This window comes from Somniosus microcephalus, chromosome 2 (genome assembly GCF_052327205.1).
Source record: "Somniosus microcephalus isolate GS21.2 chromosome 2, FLI_Smic_1.0, whole genome shotgun sequence".
In the NCBI taxonomy this organism is placed as follows: domain Eukaryota; kingdom Metazoa; phylum Chordata; class Chondrichthyes; order Squaliformes; family Somniosidae; genus Somniosus; species Somniosus microcephalus.
Window position 1 is genome coordinate 297,496,535 of NC_140988.1, and position 20,904 is coordinate 297,517,438.

Consider the following 20,904-nt stretch of genomic DNA (forward strand, 5'->3'; position numbering starts at 1 on the left):
ACAAAAACTGTTTAACTGGTCATTTAAGGACACATGGGAAGTTTTTGAACAAAAACCGATTAACTGGTCTTTTGTCTCATTGTTGTTCATGGGATCTTGTTGGATACAAATTGGCTGTCCTGTTTGCCTACAAAAACAAGAATGATTACACTCAAAAGTTAAGTGCTGTGAAGTGCTTTCAGGTGTCCTGAGGACATGAAAAGTACTATATAAATGTAAAATAGCTCTTTTCAAAAAGGGCACTGTGTTCTATCACCTGTACCCCTCATCACTTATCTCTTTCACAAAAACTCTCTCTTGAATTTACTGACATTACCCAGCATTTAGATTTAACTACGTCACACAGAGTCTGTTTCACACATTCACTGTACTCTGTATGAAGTAGTTAAATCTAAACTGTTCACCTAGCGTCTGTTTCCCCAGATGACAGTTTGTGGTTCTGTCAAGTAATTTCTTACGGTTCCTGTTGGTATTCAGCATTGTATTGTAAAAGTCCAGACTCCTACAGCTTTCCTGACTCTTCCTCCTGTGTGTGGTCACCCAACCCCTTCCCTTCTCAGTATTATCCAACTCTCTTGTCTTTTCCCTTTCAAACTGTGGGATGACCACCTTCTAGAATGTACACCTTGCTTGCTGTGCACATCCAGAATATAACCTCTGACCTCCCTACTTCTATACTGTTACATACATGCACTTAAAAATTATTGTTACATTTTTTCTTAAGCATGTAAACTTTCTCAGCCATGTATTTGATTCTGTAATAGATCAAATGAGGAACAAACAAATTCTTATTAATGAGTGCATTATGTGAACCCAAAAGATGCTTATTATTGTGCACAATGTTTACAAAGTGCAAACTTTTTTCAGTAGATAAAAATTCTTTAAGATATTTTTCAAAGATCTTTGTTCTTTCTCGCTACAGATTCATACATGAATTGTCTCACTGGGAAGGCATTGGCTGGCTCTGTGGAACGGAAGTCTTTTGAGTTCCGAGTTTCTGAAGACACTGCAGCACTTCTAGACATCGCACTGGGTACTTCAATAGAACCAGGGTACAAAATCTGGAGCAGAATGCAGGTCTACGCCAACAGCAGTGGTAACTCTCACTTGTTAATGTAGTTTCATTTAATGCAGTTTTCTCCCTCCTCTAACTTTTCTGAATGTTAGTTTTATTATTTTGATGTCATTCACTGCAAGTCAAGTAGTTGGTTGAGAATAACTTTAGACAGACTCGATTTAATTCTGGAATATTTCATGTTAATTCCTTTAAAATAGAGCTGGATTTATAGCTGGTTGGGAACAGGGTAGGTGGTTGTAGGCATGGATTTAGTTGGCAATTAAAGTACTTCATGCAAAACATAGAAACATAGAAGATAGGAGCAGGAGTAGGCCATTCGGCCCCTCGAGCCTGCTCCGCCATTCAATGTGATCATGGCTGATCATTCAAATTCAGTACCCTGTCCCTGCTTTCTCCCCATATCCCTTGATCCCTTTAGCCTTAAGAAATATATCCAACTCCTTCTTGAATATATTTAGTGAATTGGCCTCAACTGTCTTCTGTGGTAGAGAATTCCACAGGTTCACCACTCTCTGGGTGAAGAAATTCCTCCTCATCTCAGTCCTAAATGGCTTACCCCTTATCTTTAGACTGTGACCCCTGGTTCTGGACTCCCCCGCCATCAGGAACATCCTTCCAGCATCTAGTCTGTCTAGTCCTGTCAGAATTTTATAAGTTTCAATGAGATCCCCTCTCATTCTTCTAAACTCCAGCGAGTACAAGCCCAATCGACCCAATCTCACCTCATACGTCATTCCTGCCATCCCAGGCATCAGCCTGGTGAATCTTCGTCAGCCTGGTGAATCTTCGTCAGTCTGGTGAATCATGATATTCCTATGCTGCTGGGAGGAAGGGGAATGTTGTTAGTGACAGATTGGGTTGAATTGTGTAACTGTGGATTTAAATTAGATTTTCTTCGATTTACCCTTGGGAATCAGGGAGCAATTGTACAGAATTTTCCCTCATGAGTGAGGTAGATCCATGATGGGATTGTTCATGTATATTTTAGGCCCCTTGTTGTTTGGTGTTTTTTTGGGTTACGTTCCTTATTAAAGTTCTCATTCTCTATTTCTCAAAAAAAAAAATATATATAAAAATGATGCGATTGACCATCTTTCCCTCTAACATCATATTTCCTATTTCACAACTGATTGGCCTAAATTTCATAATCTCACAGAAATTACAACACAAAAAGAAGCCGTTTGACCCAACCAGTCCAAGTTGATGTTTATCCTCCACACGATCAGTAGTCTTAATCCGATGTGCCCACTCTGCATCCCTTTATTCCCTTTTTCTTCTAACTATCTAACCTATTCTTTAATGTTGATCTGGTTTCTGCTTCAATCAGTAACTCTCGTGCATTCCACAGCCTCCCAACTTTCTGTGTAAACCAATATATCTATTTCCCCTCATTTTAACCCCCTAAATCACTGCAAAGTCTGGATATCTAATATGTCCCATCCTTTTAGAATATTAAACATCAGTATCAAATCATCCCATAATATCTTTTCTTCTAACGAAAATAGCCCCAATCCTAAATTAGAACTCTCAACTATGAGAAGTGATGAAAATCTGCCAGTTTAAAAAAAAAAAAATGGAAACTGAATCAAATCGCTCAAAATATTTGTTTTTTTACAAACCTTTAGGGGGAGAAATTCGGTATTGCCCCGTTTCGGGCGCAATCATCGGCTGGGCGCAAAGTTTAGCGCCTGCCGCTAATTATTGCCTCCGACTGCAAACTTGGCTTCTAACGCCCCTGGAGGTGATTGGAGTGCTAAATCAGGCGCTACACACCTCTCTTAAGGCGCTAATGCCGAGGAGCGAGGCGCTACCTCAGAGCGCTGGCGAAGCTCAGGTGATGTCAGTCAGCAGTGGAACACGGACACAATGGCGTCGGCCAGTTCCTAAAGGGGAGGGTTGATCTTGCTCTCCATCCACATCCTGCTCATTGCAGCCTGGAATCTTGGCCTGGAGAGACCTGGCTATCAAATCTGCTGGAAAGAACAATGGAGAGGTGCGGGGAAACTGCTCAGAGTGCAGCCCCCATAGTCTCTCCTAAATCGATGCAAGGAAGGTCAAATCAAAATGAACCTGCAAAGTGCTGCTCGGTACCCAAAACTCCTTCACACAACGTCGAATCTCTCCAGAAGTCTCTCTCTCAGAATGCGTGGTGCAAAAATGCAAAAAAAGGCAGGAAGCGGTTGCCTTTAAATCGTGCTCCCCCAGTCCCTTCCCGACTACAAAATGCTCCCCTTGTTGCTAGCGGCAGGTGGTAAAGCAGGGGGTGCCACTCAATATCCGGTCCGGGGCGCTTCCGGGGCATTGCATGCTCAACTGACATCACGATCTGCGGGTGCAGGAGATCGTGGCGGTAGTGTTTAGCGCCGCCGCAAAATGTCTGGTCAATTTCGCGAGTGGCGCAAACATCGCCGGGCGCTAGTTGCTTTGCGACCCACTAGCGCCAACGGGAGGCGCAAAGCAACCAAATTTTTCCCCGAGTCTGTTATTTTTCTTTCCCACATAAGGTTCAGAATAAAGTTTCTGATACAAAACATTGAAATTACATAATTCACAATAATGTGATTAAACTTACCTGTAAAGTTTGTGTTTAGAATTTCTGAGTACCGTAATTAATGATTTTATTTTGAGGCCTCAGCTTCCCTTAAAAGCCTGATTATTATTCTTGGTGCACTGTGGAGAATCTCCCAGGATGCATCAATATGATTCTATCAGTGCAACAACTAGAAGTATTTGTTTTGTTTGATTTTCCAAATGATTTCAAACAAGCTGGACCATGCAATTTAGAACTTTCTTAGAGCCAAGATTTCACAAGAAAAGAGCTTTCAAGTGCTTTTTAATGTAATTATAGATTACATTAAGATCTGTTTTTCTCAGTGCAAAACTCAAAGCATGTCTTTTCTTAGGCTGTAACAGTAAGTTCGGGTCCTCCAGACCATTGCGTGTATCTACCCCTATATCCACCCATCCGCTGCTTAAACCCTCGTCCTTCTTCACCTCCAGACTTAATTACTCCAAAGGACGCCAGGCAGCATTCCATGCTACACTCGCCATGATCTCCAGCTCATCCAAAATTCCTCTGCGTCTATCCTATCTTGCACCAAGTTCAGCATCACTCTTATTCTTGCTAACCTACATTGGCTTCCCTTTCCCCAATGTCTCAATTTCAAAATTCTTGTCCTTGTCTTTAAATCACTCGCCACTCCTTATCGCTGTAATCTCCTTTAACCATATTACCCCTTCCATTCCCTTCCCCCGCCCCCACCACTCAGCTTGAACACTCCTTTCCTCTGACTCTGGCCTCTTGTGCACCCCCTCCCCTCCTTCACCCTACTATTGGCAGCTGTGTTTTCAGCCATGTATATTCTACTCTTTGGAATTTCCTCATTAAACTCCACCATCTCTCCTCCTTTTAAGACCCTCCTTAAAAACTACCTCTTCAACCAAGCTTTTAGTACAGCTTGTAAGGGTACAGTAGCCTAGTGGTTATGGTATTGAACGAGCAACCCAGAGGTCATGAGGTTAAATCCTACCGTGGCAAGTTGTGAAATTGAATGTAATAAATCTGGTAATTTGTCGGCTGGCATCAAGAATTTACCATGAAAGCTGCATGTTTATCATAAAGACCCAACTAATTCACTAATATCCTTCAGGGAGCAGAACCTGCCACTCCTACCCAGACTGGCCGATATATGGTTCCACTCCCATACTATGGAAGACTTTTAAGGCCTTCTGGACAACTAGAGATATCACCCACATCCCAAGAACAAGTAAAGTAAAGGCTACTGTTTAATAAATAGCTTGACTAGTAGTTGTGAAGTGATATTTTTCAGAATAGGCTATGTAAGAAATATTCCTCCTTACATTAAAAAAAATGTTTAAATTGCTTTAAACCTGAGTCTCAGCTGTGGCTCAGTTGGTAGTACACTCGCCTCTGAGTCAGAAGGTTGTGGGTTCAAGTCCCACTCCAGGGACTTGAGCACATAAAGCTAGGCTGACACTCCAGTGCAGTGCTGCACTGTCAGAGGTGCCGTCTGTCAGATGAGACGTGAAACCGAGGCCGCCGTCTGCTCTTTCAGGTAGGCGTAAAAGATCCCATGGCAATATTGCGAAGAAGAGCAGGGGAGTTATCCCCAGTGTTCTGGCTAATATTTATCCCTCAATTAACATAACAAAAACAGATTATCTGGTCATTATCACATTGCTATTTCTGGGACTTTGCTGTGTGCAAATTGGCTACCGCGTTTCCCACATTACAACAGTGAGTACACTCCAAAAAAGTACTTCATTGGCTGTAAAGTCGTCCGGTGGTCGTGAAAGGCTCTATATAAATGTAAGTCTTTCTTTCTTTCTTTGTTTCAGAGTGGGAACATGGTGCGAGTGGAGATCCTTTGCTGGACACAGTGTCCCGATTTGTCCTTGCGGTATTACTCAAGCACACAGGATTATTGCAAGAGGCCTGCAAAGATGACCGGTAATTTGAGTAAATGTTTGGAAGACTAGACACATTCCCACAAGAGGGAAAGCAAGGGCATCAAAGCTAGAGCTCCCTGGATGACTAAAGATATATAACAATTAAAATGAAACCGAAAAAGGAGGCTTGTGATAAATGTCAGGCTCATAATACTGTAAAAAAAAAACAAGCTGAATATAGAAATTAGAGGAGAACTGAAAAAGGAAATAAGAGGGGCAAAGAGAGTGTATGAGAATAGATTAGCGGGTAACATAAAATAGAAGGGTAGTCAAAGGTAAGGTGGGACCAATTAGAGACTAAAAAGATGATCTTGTGGAGGCAGATGTCATGGCTGAGGTACTAATTAGTACTTTGCATCTGTCTTCACAAACCTTCAACAAAAGAGGATGCTGCCAATGTCACAGTAAAGGACGAGGTAGTAGAGAAATTGGATAGGATAAAAATAGATAAAGCGGAGGTACTTAAAAGGTTGGCAGTGCTCAAAGTAGAAAAGTCACCTGATCCGGATGGGATGCATCCTAGGTTGCTGAGGGAAGTAAGGGTGGAGATAACTGAGCCTCTGGCCACAATCTTCCAATCCTCCTTAGATATGGGAGCGGTGCCAGAGGACTGGAGGATTGCAAATGTTACACCCCTGTTCAAAAAAGGGGAGAGGGATAAACCTGGCAGTTATAGACCAGTAAAGGTCAAGGGTGGGACCAACAAGCAAAGGGAACCTTGGATGACAAGGGATATACAAAAATGCATTAGGGAAAAAAAGGGGGGCTTTTGGCAGTTACAAAAGACTAAAGATGGAGGAAGCCCTAGAGGAGTATAAAAAGTGCAGGGGCATACTTAAAAAAGAAATTAAGAGGGCGAGGAGGGGCCATGAAATAACACTGGCGAGCAAAATAAAGGAAAATCCTAAGATGTTTTATAAGTATATTAAGGGCAAGAGGATAACCAGGGAAAGGGTAGGGCCCATTAGGGACCAAAGTGGCAATCTGTGTGTAGAGCCAGATGATGTAGGCGGGGTTTTAAATGAATTTTTTGCATCTGTGTTCACTATGGAGAAAGACGATGCAGACATAGAAATCGGGCAGGGGGACTGTGATATACTTGAACATATTAGCATCGAGAGGGAGGAGGTACTAGCGGTTTTAGCAGGCCAAAAAGTGGATAAATCCCCAGGCCCGGCCGAGATGTATCCCAGGCTGCTGTGTGAGGCAAAGGAGGAGATTGCAGGGGCTCTGACACAAATTTTCAGAACCTCTCTGGCCACAGGGGATGTACTAGAGGACTGGAGAACAGCTAACGTAGTACCATTATTCAAGAAGGGTAGCAGGGATAAACCAGGGAATTACAGGCCAGTGAGCCTAACATCTGTGGTAGGGAAATTATTGGAAAAAATTCTGAGGGACAAAATTAGTCTCCACTTGGAGAGGCAAGGATTAATCGGGGATAGTCAGCATGGCTTTGTCAAGGGTAAATCATGTCTGACAAATCTGATTGAATTTTTCGAGGGGGTGACTAGGTGTGTGGATGAGGGAAATGCTGTGGATGTGGTATACATGGACTTCAGTAAGGCTTTTGACAAAGTCCCGCATAGGAGACTGGTCAAGAAGGTAAGAGCCCATGGGATCCAGGGTGCCTTGGCACGTTGGATCCTAAACTGGCTGAGTGGCAGGATGGTCGAAGGTTGCTTTTGTGACTGGAAGCCTGTGTCCAGTGGGGTACCTCCGGGATCGGCGCTGGGTCCCTTGCTGTTTGTGATCTACATAAATGATTTGGATGAGAATGTAAAAGGTATGATCAGTAAGTTCGCAGATGACACAAAAATTGGTGGGGTGGTAAATTGCGAGGAGGAAAGCCTCAGGCTACAGGACGATATAAACGGGTTGGTCAGATGGGCGGAAAAGTGGCAAATGGAATTTAACCCTGAAAAGTGCGAGGTGATGCATTTTGGACGGACAAATAAGGCAAGGGAATACACAATGAGTGGTAGGACCCTAGGAAGTACAGAGGGTCAGAGGGACCTTGGTGCACATGTACGTAGATCCCTGAAGGCAGCGGAACAGGTAGATAAGGTGGTTAAAAAGGCATATGGGATACTTGCCTTCATTAGCCGAGGCATAGAATATAAGAGCAGGGAGGTTATGATGGAGCTGTACAAAACGCTGGTAAGGCCACAGCTGGAGTACTGTGTGCAGTTCTGGTCGCCTCACTATAGGAAGGATGTGATTGCTTTGGAGAGGGTGCAGAGAAGATTCACCAGGATGTTACCTGGGATGGAGCGCCTCAGCTAGGAAGAAAGACTAAACAGGCTGGGGTTTTTTTCCTTGGAGCAAAGAAGGCTAGGGGGGACCTGATTGAGGTGTACAAAATGATGAGGGGCATAGATAGGGTAGATAAAGAGGAACTTTTCCCATTAGTAGGGGGGTCAATAACAAGGGGGCATAGATTCAAGGTAAGGGGCAGGAGGTTTAGAGGGGATTTGAGGAGGAACTTTTTCACCCAGAGGGGGGTTGGAGTCTGGCACTCACTGCCTGAAAGGGTGGTAGAGGCAGGAACCCTCACAACATTCAAGAAGCATTTGGATGAGCACTTGAAATGCCATTGCATACAAGGCTATGGACCAAATGCTGGAAAATGGGATTAGATTGGACAGGGCTTGATGGACGGCGCAGACACGATGGGCCGAAGGGCCTCTTTCTGTGCTGTATAACTCTATGACTCTATGACAGTCAGTCAAACATTCGTGGTGGGAAACTTTGAGACAATAATCCGAGACAAAATGAATAGTAATTTGCCAGCACAAATTTGTTAAAGGCAAATTGTGTTTGACTAACTTGATTGAGCTCTTTGCTGATGCTGTGCATATGGACTTTCAAAAGACGTTTGATAAAGTACCACATAACAGACTTGTTAGCAGAATTGAAGGCCATGGGATTAATGGGGCAGTGGCAATGTGGATATGGAATTGGCTAAGAAATGGGTAGCAGAAAGTAGTAGTGAACAGTTTTTCAGACTGGAAGAAAGTATACAGTAGTGTCTCCCAGGGGTCGGTATTAGGACCACTGCTCTTTGTGATATATATTAATAACCTGGAGGGTACACTGGCATAATTTCAGCATTTGCAGATGAGGAGGATAGTAACAGACATCCGGAGGACATAGGCAAACTGGTGAAGTGGGCAGACATGGCAGATGCAATTTAATGCAGAGAAGTGTGAAGTGATGCATTTTGGTAGGAAGAATGAGGAGTGGCAATATAAACTAAATGGAACAATTCTAAAGGGGGTGCAGGAACAGAGAAACCTGGGAGTGTACATACATAAATCTTTGAAGGTGGCAGGACAAGTTGAGAAGACTGTTAAAAAAGCATACAAGGATCCTTGGCTCTGTCAGCTGTGCTCAGTTGGTAACACCCTCACCGCTGAGTCAGAAGGTTGCGGGTTTAAGTCCCACTTCAGAGACTTGAGCCCAAAAAAATCTAAGCTGATACTCCAGCGCAGTACCGAGGGAGTGCTGCAATGTCAGAGTTACCGTCTTTCGGATGAGACATAGAAACATAGAAGATAGGAGCAGGAGTAGGACATTTGGCCCCTCTAGCCTGCTCCGCCATTCAATGAGATCATGGTTGATCATCCAAATTCAGTACCCTGTCCCTGCTTTCTCCCCATATCCCTTGATCCCTTTAGCCTTAAGAAATATATCCAACTCCTTCTTGAATATATTTAATGAATTGGCCTCCACTGCCTTCTGTGGTAGAGAATGCCACAGGTTCACCACTCTCTGGGTGAAGAAATTCCTCCTCATCTCTGTTCTAAATGGCTTACCCCTTATCCTTAGACTGTGACCCTTGGTTCTGGACTCCCCGGCTATTGGAAACATCCTTCCTGCATCGAGTCTGTCTAGTCCTGTTAGAATTTTATAAGTTTCAATGAGATCCCCTCTCATTCTTCTAAACTCCAGCGAGTATAAGCCCAATCGACCCAATCTCTCCTCATACGTCATTCCTGCCATCCCAGGTATCAGTCTAGTGAATCTTCGCTGCACTCCTTCCATGGCAAGAACATCCTTCCTCAGATAAGGCGACCAAAACTGCACACAATACTCAAGGTGTGGTCTCGCCAAGGCCCTGTACAACTGCAGCAAGACATCCTTGTTCCTGTACTCGAACCCTCTCGCTATGAAGGCCAACATACCATTTGACTTCTTAACTGCCTGCTGCACCTACATGCTTACCTTCAGCGACTGGTGCACAAGGACACCCAGGTCTCGTTGCACTTCCCCTTCTCTCAATCTATTGCCATTCAGATAATAATCTGCCTTCCTGTTTTTGCCACCAAAGTGGATAACCTCGCATTTATCCACATTATACTGCATCTGCCATGCTTCTGCCTAATCACCCAACCTGTCCAAATCATACTGGAGTTTCTCGGCATCCTCCTCGCAGCACACACGCCCACCCAGTTTTGTGTCGTCTGCAAACTTGGAGATATTACATCTAGTTCCCTCGTCTAGATCATTAATATATATTGTGAATAGCTGGGGTCCTAGGACCGATCCCTGCGGTACCCCACTAGTCACTGCCTGCCACTCGGAAAAAGACCCGTTTATTCCAACTGTTTGCTTCCTGTCTGCCAACCAGTTCTCTATCCAAGTCAGTACCTTGCCCCCAATCCCACATGCCTTAACTTTACACGCTTATCTCTTATGTGGGACCTTATCGAAAGCCTTCTGAAAGTCCAAGTACACCACATCCACTGGTTCTCCCTTATCTATTCTACCAGTTACATCCTCAAAAAAATTCCAGTAGATTAGTCAAGTACAATTTACCTTTTGTAAATCCATGTTGACTTTGTCTGATCCTGTCACTGTTTTCCAAGTGCTCTGCTATTACATCTTTTATAATGGACTCTAGCATTTTCCCCACTACCGATGTCAGGCTTACTGGTCTATAATTCCCCGTTTTCTCTCTACCACCTTTTTTGAATAGTGGGGTAACATTAGCTACCCTCCAATCCATGGGAACTGTTCCAGAGCCTATCGAATTTTGGAAGATGACCAGCAATGCATCTACTATTTCTAGGGCCACTTCCTTAAGTACCCTAGGATGTAGATTATCAGACACTGGGGATTTATCGGCCTTCAATCCCGTCAATTTCCCTAACACCATTTCCCTACAAATACTGATTTCTTTCAGGTCCTCCCTCTCATTAGACCCTATGTTCCCTGACATCTCCAGGAGGTTATTTGTTCATTAGATGTTAAGCCGAGGCCCCATCTGCACACTCGGGTGGACGTATAAGATCCCATGGCACTATTTTTAAGAAGAGCAGGGGAGTTATCCCCCGGTGTCCTGGCCAATATTTAACCCTCAATCAACATCACTAAAAAGCAGATTATCTGGTCATTATCACGTTTCTGTTTGTGGGAGCTTGCTGTGCATAAATTAGCTGCTGCGTTTCCTACATTACAATCGTGACTCAACTTCAAAAGTACTTCCTTGGCTGTAAAGCGCTTTGGGACGACGTGAAAGGCGCTATATAAATGCAAGAACATAAGAAATAGGAGCAGGAGTAGGCCATTTGGCCCTTCGAGCCTGCTTCGCCATTCAATGAGATCATAGCTGATCTTCAACTCCATTCACCGGCCCTATCGCCATATCCCTAGATGCCCTTACTAGTCAGAAATCTATCGACTTCTGTTTTGAATATACCCAATGACTGAGCCTCCACAGCCCTGGGGTAGAGAATTCCAAACATTCACCACCCTCTGTGTGAAGAAATTTCTTCTCATCTCAGTCCTGAATGGCCCACCCTTTATCATGAGGCTGTGGCCCCTGGTTCTAGACTCCCCAGCTAAGGGAAACATTCTCCCAGCATCCATCCTATCAAGCCCTGTAATAATTTTGTATGCTTCAATGAGATCCCCTCTCATTCTTCTGAATTCAAGAGAATACAGGCCTGGTTTACTCAATCTCTTCTCATATGACAGTCCCGCCATCCCAGGAATCAACCTTGTGAACCTTCGTTGCACTCCCTCTATGGCAAGTGTATCCTTCCTTAGGTAAGGAGACAAAAATTGTACACAGTACTCCAGGTGTGATCTCACCAAAGCCCTATATACAGGAAACTTTCTGGTATCTGACACTGACGGGACAGAGTTGGTGCCGTCCCATCAAAACTGCCGTATAAACCAGCCCTAATGTTAAAACATACAGAGCTTTTCAGCTCCGTGTGAATCAACAAACCCTGTTGCTTAGCAACAGCTTCAAAACAGTTGGCTGCAGCTGCAGGCGTCTCTAGCTGAAGCTGTTGCTTAGCTACAGACCTTGCAGAGCCTGACTGGGGGGGGAAAAAAAGCAACGAGAAGTAAAAAAACTTGTAGGAAACGGCTCCTGAATTTTGCCGGTAGATAGAGCTTTCCGGACTTTTAACCTCCCAGTTAAACGAAAGTTTCCTGTAATTGGAGTAAGACTTCTTTACGCCTGTACTCAAATCCTCTTGTAATGAAGGCCAGCATACCATTTGCCTTCCTAATGGCTTGCTGCACCTGCACATTCACTTTCAGTGACTCATGTACAAGGACACCCAGGTCCCTTTGAGCATCTGCATTCCCCAATCTTTCACCGTTTCGGAAATACTCTGCCTTTCTGTTTTTTCTACCAAAGTGGATAACTTCATATTTATCCACATTATATTCCATCTGCCATGTTCTCGCCTAATCACTGAGCCTGTCGAGATCCCCTTGAAACCTCTTCACATCCTCTTCGCAACTGACGCTGCCACCTAGCTTTGTATCATCAGCAAATTTGGAAATGTTACAGTTTGCCCCTCATCCAAATCATTGATATAGATTGTGAATAGCTGGGGCCCAAACACCGATCCTTGCGGTACCCCACTAGTCACAGCCTGCCATCCTGAAAAAGACCCGTTTATCCCTACTCTTTGTTTTCTGTCTGTTAACCAATTCTCAATCCATGCTAGTATATTACCCCCAATTCCATGTGCCCTAATTTTGTTCACCAATCTCTTGTGTGGGACCTTATCGAAGGCCTTCTGAAAATCCAGATACACCACATCTACTAGTTCCCCTTTGTCTACTCCACTAGTTACATCCTCAAAGAACTCCAATAGGTTTGTTAAACAGGATTTCCCTTTCATAAATCCATGTTGACTCTGCCCAATCTTACTATTAGTTTCTAAGTGCCCAGTTATTGCATCCTTTATAATAGATTCCAGCATTTTCCCAACTAATGATGTGAGGCTAACAGGTCTGTAGTTCCCCGTTTTCTCTCTCCCTCCTTTCTTAAATAGCGGGGTTACATTTGCTATCCTCCAATCTGCAGAAACCATTCCAGAATCTATAGAATTTTGGAAGATGACAACCAATGCGTCCACTGTTCCAATGGCCACCTCTTTCAAAACCCTAGGATGTAGGTCATCCGGTCCTTGGGATTTATCAACTTTTAGTCCCATTAATTTTGCTAGTACTTTTTTTTTTACTAATACTTTTTTTTACGAATAATAATTGCTCTAAGTTCCTCATTCTCGTCACACTCTTGGTTTTCTCGTATTTCTGGGAGGTTTTTTGCGTCTTCCTCCGTGAAGACAGAAACAAAGGGCTCGATTTTAACTCGGCCGTCAGGCGGGCTTTGAGGCATGTGGGGGTTAAAATGGCAAAACCTGGGGGTCGGGACCCCCCCCCCCCCCCCCCCCCAAAAGCCTGGTTCGCGACACCTAGCCATTTTAACCCAGGTGTGTCTGATGGTTACCGAATCAGTCCTGCCTGCAACAGGCGGGACTGGTCTTTAGGACCCTTAAGCAGCACTCATTGGCCTTTGTAATCCCATTTTAACAGGCCCTTGCCTGCTTAACCCTTTTCCCACGTAAAACACGCCTGTGAAACCTGGCGTGAGCACTATTGGCTTGCTGACTATCAGCTGCAGGTCAACCATTAAAGAGGAGATTTGAGTAGTCATCATTTGCAGGTGGCAGGACTTTGTTGTTTCAGGCCTGGGGCAACTTTTACCAGGCTTAACCACACCTGTGGAAGGTTGGAGCCTCACACACTTCTCCAGTGTGACCTCTTGCGAGACCCCTCTCGCCAGCCTCACTCAGCGCTTCCTCAACTGAGGCATCTACCAGAAGCATGGGAGGCCTTTTTTTCCTTCCCTTCTTGGCATTAGAGGACCTCTAGCCCCATTCGCAAAATGACACATGGCACAACTGCAGAAGTTGCCATCAGAATGTTTATGCAAAACCAACAACTGATGGCATTTTTACAGAATACACAACATTTCACCCAAGTGACTACCCTTGTGACTGCTTGTGCTTTATTTTCCTCTTTGCGTGCTCCTACATAGTGGTTCCTCTGTGGCTTCAGCAGATGTGGAGGCCCCTTGCTCACTTTCCTGCTGCTCCTGTCTCGACACCTTTGGTGGACGTCCTCTAGGGTGGCGAGCCTGTGAGGGCTCATCAGTCTGCTGCTCCTGCGGCTGTGCAGGGGTTGAGACGTCTATCTCACTTGGGTGTGGACTCCGGCGGGGCTCTGACCGAGGGCTCTGCAGTGACATGGAAGTGTGAGCGCTTGGAGAGGAACCCCCACTTTCTTGAGGTCTGCCACCGACCTCCCTCTCATGGGTCAGCTCCCCCTCCGCGCCTGCCAGTGGCTTGAGAGCACCTTGCTGCACATCAGGGGGGCCATGGGGACCCGTATCTACAATGGCAGTCCTACTCAGAAGGACTTCCATGAAGGTCTGGTTTCTCTGTTCAATAGATGCCCATCGCTCCTCAAGAGATGTCATTCTATTCTGAACACTCACCATGTTTTCCATACCCTGGCGACTAACCTCCTCCATGGCCGTAGCCCTCCTCTCTACCGTAGCCAGCCTTACCACGGAGGCAGCAATCATTTCCACGTAGGTAGCCATCCTTTCCGTGTTGATGCGTTCATGCGCCAATGACTCCACAAAGGCTCTGCTCATGTTCGCTATGGACTCCTCCATTCGCTCCACACTCGCAGCAACCCTGGAGACAAAACCTGCCAGAGACTGCTGCATCTGTGCCTGGAGTTCCATCACCTCTGATCTTACGGATGGACCCAGAGGCAGAAGGTCGACATGCTGCTGAGCCAAGCTGGCAGAGTCCTGCGCCCTCCGACGAGGACTCTCCACTGCTGTCCCTGTCTCCACAATCTGCTGATGCTTACTTGTGAGCTGTGATACACCAGGTGACAACTCCACTCTATGTCCCAAAGGTCCCATCGAGGTGTGAGTGTCTGCGCTGGTGCTGGGTGCGCTTATTTCTGCTGACGCTGCGCCCTCAGAGGTTGCAGATTCCTCTGAGGAGTCTGGCATCTCAGGCTCTTCCTCCTGCACACTGGGGACGGGGGCTCTCGATGGTCCTGTGGGGGAGCCAAGGAAAAAGTTAGAGATGTGATGCCAGGGTTACATGCACATTGCATTTTGCAGATGATCATAAGTCCATATGATGTAGCTTCAGAATCATTATCAGCGACTCATGCAATGCCAATGAGAGAGATGGAAAACTATTCTGTCACCAGCTTGCGGGATGCACCTGTCTCTCCTTCTCCAACTTCCGCATCTATGTCAGCCCCGACAATCTCCAGGACGCCTTCCTCCCAGGGGGTGAGCTGGGCTAATGAGGGCGGCCCTCCTCCTGTCCTGGCTCGCTCTCTCCTGTTGTGAGCTCTCTCTTTCCTGCAATGAGGGAGACAAGTGGAGGTTGAGTAATAATGAAGGAGTGAGTGCAGAGATTGCATAGCATAGATACTTAGAAGGAGACAAAGATGGAGTGAGGTTGCAAGACCAAGGGCCCTCCCTGTGTGTTGTCAGTTGTGTTCAAAGCATCAGAGTGAGAGGGAGTGTGAGGGCTGCATGGTGGAATAGTTACGTGAATGTGAGCATAGAGAGCGAGGGAATGGGTATGGTTGCATGGATGTGAGTTTCAAGTGGGATGTGGAGGAAGAGATTGCTAAAGCTGAGTGCTGGTGAGGAAAGGCAATGGGGATCAGATTGAGGGTGATGGAAACTTCATACAGTACTTACTTTTCCAGTGCGATGAAGGTCATGGAATATTTTCCTGCACTGCATCCAGGTGCGCCGTGTGAGCCCCAAGGAGTTGACTTCACCAGCCACCTGTAGCCACACAGCCTTGGTCTGACTGGGAGGCCTCTTCCTCCCTGAAGAAGGGAACAGGACCTCCCTGTGGGCCCTAGCACCATTCAGCAATGCCTGGAGTGAAGCCTCATCAAATTTGCCCTCCTGCTGGCCGTTGCTCCTGCAGGCTCCTGTGCCATCTCAATGGTGAAGCTTGGAAGCCTGCAGAAGAAGCAAGGCTTGCTGTGGGCCCTAAAAGCAGCAGCAATGATGACGTCATATTCTGTGACTTTCTGACTGGAAATACTCAATTGCCAAGGCTTCCCACACGTTGGAAATCAATTGGCCAATTGAGTGAAAATTGCCTTAATCTCAGACCCATTTAGATTCGTGTGGGAAACACCAAATTCGGGGAACCCGACAATTCCCTGCACCTGAGTTAAAATCGAGCCCAAAGTATTTATTTAATTTCTTTGCCATTTCCTCTTTCCCCATTATAAATTCTCCCATCTCTGACTGTAAAGGACCTACAATTACCTTTGCCAGTCTTTTCCTTTTCACATATCTATAGAAGCTTTTACAATCTCGTTTTTATATTTTTCGCCAGTTGTGCTCATATTCCATTTTCCCTTTATCAATTTCTTGGTCCCCCTTTGCTAATTTCTAAAAAGAGCCCAATCCTCAGGCTGACCGCTTTTTCTGGCAACTTTATAAACTTCCTCCTTTGACTTAATACTAGCTTTACTTTCTTTTGTAAGCCATGGTTGGATCACTTTTCCTTTTGGGTTTTTATGCCCTAGAAGTCTTCCCTTTTTATAAACAGGCATGGAGTACAAAAGCAAGGAAGTTATGCTAAGCTTTTATAAATCACTGGTTCGGTACCAGCTAGAGTATTCTGGGCACCACACTTTAGGAAGGATGTCATAGCCTTCAGGAGGGGGCAAAGGAGATTTGCTAGAATGATACCAGGGATGAGGGACTTCAGTTACATAGAGAGATTAAAGAAGCTGGTGTTATTCTCCTTAGAGTAGAGAATGTTAGGGGAGATTTAATAGAGGTGTTCAAAATAATGACAAAATAATGGAGTAAATAAGGAGAAATTGTTTCCAATGGCAGAAGGGTTGATGATCAGAGGACACAGATTTAAGGTAATTAGCGAAAGAACCAGAGGGGAGACGAGAATTTTTTTGATGGGGAAAAGTTTGCAGGGCTATGGGTAAATGGCAGAGCAATGGGACTAATTGGCCAGCTTTTTTAAAGAACTGGCACAGGAACGATGGGCCGAATGACTTTCTGTGCTGCATCATTCTATGTTTCTTATAACAAACAGGATAAAGGTGCAGGTAAAGTGTTAAGAATATTAATGAAATATTTATAATTTGCTTATGGAAATTATTTAAAGTTTTACTAGTGGGCCAGAAATTCGGGTCCCCACGGGTGAGTACGCGCTGTGTACTCGCGCGTAGGGCCAACGAAATTGCCGGTTCTGTGCATGCATTGCGCATGCGCTGGAAACCGGAACTTCTGTTCCCTTGAAGGAAGGGGTTCACAGGTCAAACGCGTGCGCCGGAGAGGCAGCGCGTACGCCTGGAATTTCCGTTTTTTTTACAGGTTTCCCCGGGAGGGTAAGTCTCTAGCAGCTGCGCGTTTAAAAAGCAGTCGCAAGGCCTGCTTTTAACAAGGTAAGTGGTGAATTAAGTTAAATTTAAAAAAAATTTCCACAGGTTTATTATTTTTAAATACTTTAAAGAAAGGTAAGTTTATTTTTAGCCCTGTTAGAAACTGTAATTAATTTTTTCAAAAATTTAAATTATTGTTTAAAAGTTATTTTATGTAATTTATATATAACTATTTTAAAACGTGATTTAAAAAAAAATTATTATTTGAAGTTTTAGTTAGGTTTTGAGGTCGATCTGTATTCATAGATTTGACAGGTCTTCCTGTCAAATCTATGAATAGAGATTCCCTGCTACGATTGGCTCTCCATGGCCCACGTGATCCCAGGGGACGCTTCGAACTAACTGCGCCCCTGGGATTCGCAAGCACTGCGCGCCGTCAGCTGGAGGAGGCCCAGGGTCGGAATCCCACGCGGGCCCACAGCACAACGGCAGGCGCGCTAGGTAAGTGCAGGTCGGGGGCTTGCACCCGCGGGAAGCCTCCGACCCGAATTTCTGACCCACTAAGTTTAAATCGTAATTTTTGAACCTCGTAGAAAACCATTATCAACGTTGGACTAGTATCAACCCAAGAGATGGAAATTCAATGCCATAAATATCTGAACAGATCAGAATTAGTTATGATCTTAACCTTTAATGTTAGGAATTTTGATTCTCATTGTCGTAAACAGATGAGTTAAATTTGACATTTTAACTTTGAGAGATAATAGTTATTTCTGAAGCTATGGGTTGTACAGGAAACTTTCTGGTATCCGGCACTGACGGGACCGAGCTGGTGCCGTACCATTAAAACTGCCGTAGGATCCAGCGCTAATGTTAAAACATACGGAGCTTTTGAGCTCCGTGTGAATCAACAAACCCTGTTGCTTAGCAACAGCTTCAAAACAGTCGGCCACAGCTTAAAAGCGTCTCTGTAGCTAAGCAACAGCTTCAGCCAGACCTTGCAGAGCCTGACTGGAGGAAAAAAAAGCAACGAGAAGTAAAGCAACTTATAGGAAACGGCTCCTGAATTTTGCCGGTAGATAGAGTTTTCCGGACATTTAACCTCCGGTTAAACGAAAGTTTCTTGTAGTATGTTTTGCAGTAATGTGATGGAATGAATAGATTTAGTTGAGCTTTCATGATGGCCCCATGGTCAAGTACACTATTGCTATTCATACAAAAGCAAAATACTGCAGATGCTGGAAATCTGAAAGAAAACAGTACTGCTGGAAATACTTAGCAGGCCAGGCAGCATCTGTCGAGAGAGAAACAGAGTTAATGTTTCAAGTCGACCTTTCGTCAGTGCATTTCCAGCATTTTCTATTGATATTCATACTCCAGGCTCATTCATAAAGAATGGCAACTTGGGTGAACTACTGGAGGATTGCCAGCCATACAGAATCTAAACACCGATAGCTCACTAATTTAGGAAAGCACTGATGAGGGAGAAAATCGGAGGGCAGAGGGAATTAAAAAAAAAAAAAAAAAAAAAACATTTTTATTTGGTGATCTGTGTGCCAGAAACATGGTACAGATGGACATATTTTCCACACTCCACTTTCTTGACACATACAAAATTTGCAATTTCATTGGAAAGCATATTACTTGCCAGATGCTCCATATTGTTTTGCAGGTGCCAGCCCAGTGAGAGACTTGTGGAAGTATATCAATGTGTCTTCAAGGTTAGAAGTGCTGTCCTGGCTCAAAAGAACGTTGTCTATAACACTGCAAATGTTCAATTGCCTACTTGGTCCCGACAGGTAAAAGATTAACCTAATGTTAATACATAATGTATCCTGTAGTTCTACAAATTATATCCCCTCCTGTACCCTTGGGACCTCTAACTGGCCTTTTGACTCGACCTTCAGTCACCACTTCTAATTACAGGAAACTTTCTGTTATTCGGCACGGACGGGACCGACATTGTGCCGGCTCATCAACAATTCCGGATAACCGAACGCTATAGTAAAAGATACGGAGCTCAGAGCTCCGTATAAAGCAACAAACTCTGTTGCTTACAGCTTCAGAACAATCGGCACAAGTTGCAAGCGTCTCTGTAGCTTAGCAACAGCTGCAGCTACACCCTTGCACAGCAACAAATGGAGTAAAAAAAGTAATAAAAGTTACCTGAACCTACTCCTGAATTCTCCTGAATTTTGCTGGTTAACCGACATTTCCGGTTATTTAGGGGCCGGTTAATCGAAAGTTTCCTGTATTCCCTCCATGGCTGAGTTCCCTGAGTCTGTTTCCATTTGTGAAATGCTTTGAGACATTTTTTGTATAAATGCATGTTGTTATTTTGCAGGATTTTTTTTTAATGACCTTTTCCAGGTTTTCAGTAAATTTCTTTATATTTGGACAAAAGTAACAAATGTTAATATTTCTTTTTGTGTTTCTAATACTCTACAGATGCTGTTAGTTTTCTAGAATTTCATTAATTGAAGTTAAAGCAATGGGCCTATGATTTCTGGTACCTGGGATGGCAGGGATGACATATGAGGAGAGATTGGGTCGATTGGGCTTATATTCGCTAGAGTTTAGAAGAATGAGAGGGGATCTAATTGAAACTAATAAAATTCTAACAGGACTAGACAGACTAGATGCAGGAAGGATGTTCCCAATGGTGGGGGAGTCCAGAACCAGGGGTCACAGCCTAAGGATAAGGGGTAAGCCATTTAGGACTGAGATGAGGAGGAATTTCTTCATCCAGAGAGTGGTGAACCTGTGGAATTCTCTACCACAGAAGGCAGTTGAGGCCAATTCATTAAATATATTCAAGAAGGAGTTGGATATATTTCTTAAGGCTAAAGGGATCAAGGGATATGGGGAGAAAGCAGGGACAGGGTACTGAATTTGGATGATCAGCCATGATCTCATTAAATGGCGGAGCAGGCTCAAGGGGCTGAATGGCCTACTCCTGCTCCTATCTTCTATGTTTCTATATCTATGTTTCCCAGTTCTGACTGGTTAAATACTTGAGTCCAAGTTTCACAAGCCTTTGTCATCCAAATAAAAGATACAATGGCACCTGGCTGTGTTTTTTAACAAAGCAGAGCAGACATGGTAGCTCATCTATTAGGAATGACAATATGATATTGTCAATATATCAACAGCCAGTTTTACACCCCGCCCAATTTTCTTTTCTATTGGAGCTATTGAAGCTGCAGGAAGGACAGTCAGTTGGTTGGACTTGTGAACGGAGTCACCGATGCCTACAAGCCCACACCCGGCACTGGAAAATATGACCTGCATGCCTCAGCAGCTCATTTTCCCAACTACGCCCTCCCACCCAAAAGGAAAGGGAAAAATGAGAGAGAGAGAAGAATCAAAGTACGAGCAAGATCGAAAGAAATTAGAGATAAGAGAGATGCAGAAGAGAGAGACAGACATAAAACAGCACACAACTGAGACATGCAAGGGGTAGACACTATCCCCTCACTTTCAGTGAGCAATGCCACAGGAAATCCATTGTGGGTATATATAAATTGTTTTTCATACTACATCATTATGGTAAATTTTGTTATTGCCATTTGCTATTTGTGTAAAGTAAATTAAATAGAGGTGATTTTCCAGCACATTATTGATACTCT

The 20,904-nt window shown here is 44.4% G+C and overlaps 1 protein-coding gene across 4 annotated transcripts in view; it reads left to right on the forward strand.

The window, feature by feature from the left end:
* The window catches only part of LOC147123467 (putative E3 ubiquitin-protein ligase HERC1), a 491,571-nt gene that overhangs the window by 117,205 nt on the left and 353,462 nt on the right, over positions 1-20,904 (forward strand). For all 4 annotated transcript variants that reach the window (XM_085973371.1, XM_085973346.1, XM_085973361.1 and 1 more), the window contains exons 19-21: positions 923-1,096; positions 5,438-5,549; positions 18,948-19,074. In XM_085973371.1, coding sequence (XP_085829497.1) covers positions 923-1,096; positions 5,438-5,549; positions 18,948-19,074 — 413 coding nt within the window. The remainder of the gene's footprint in view (positions 1-922; positions 1,097-5,437; positions 5,550-18,947; positions 19,075-20,904) is intronic.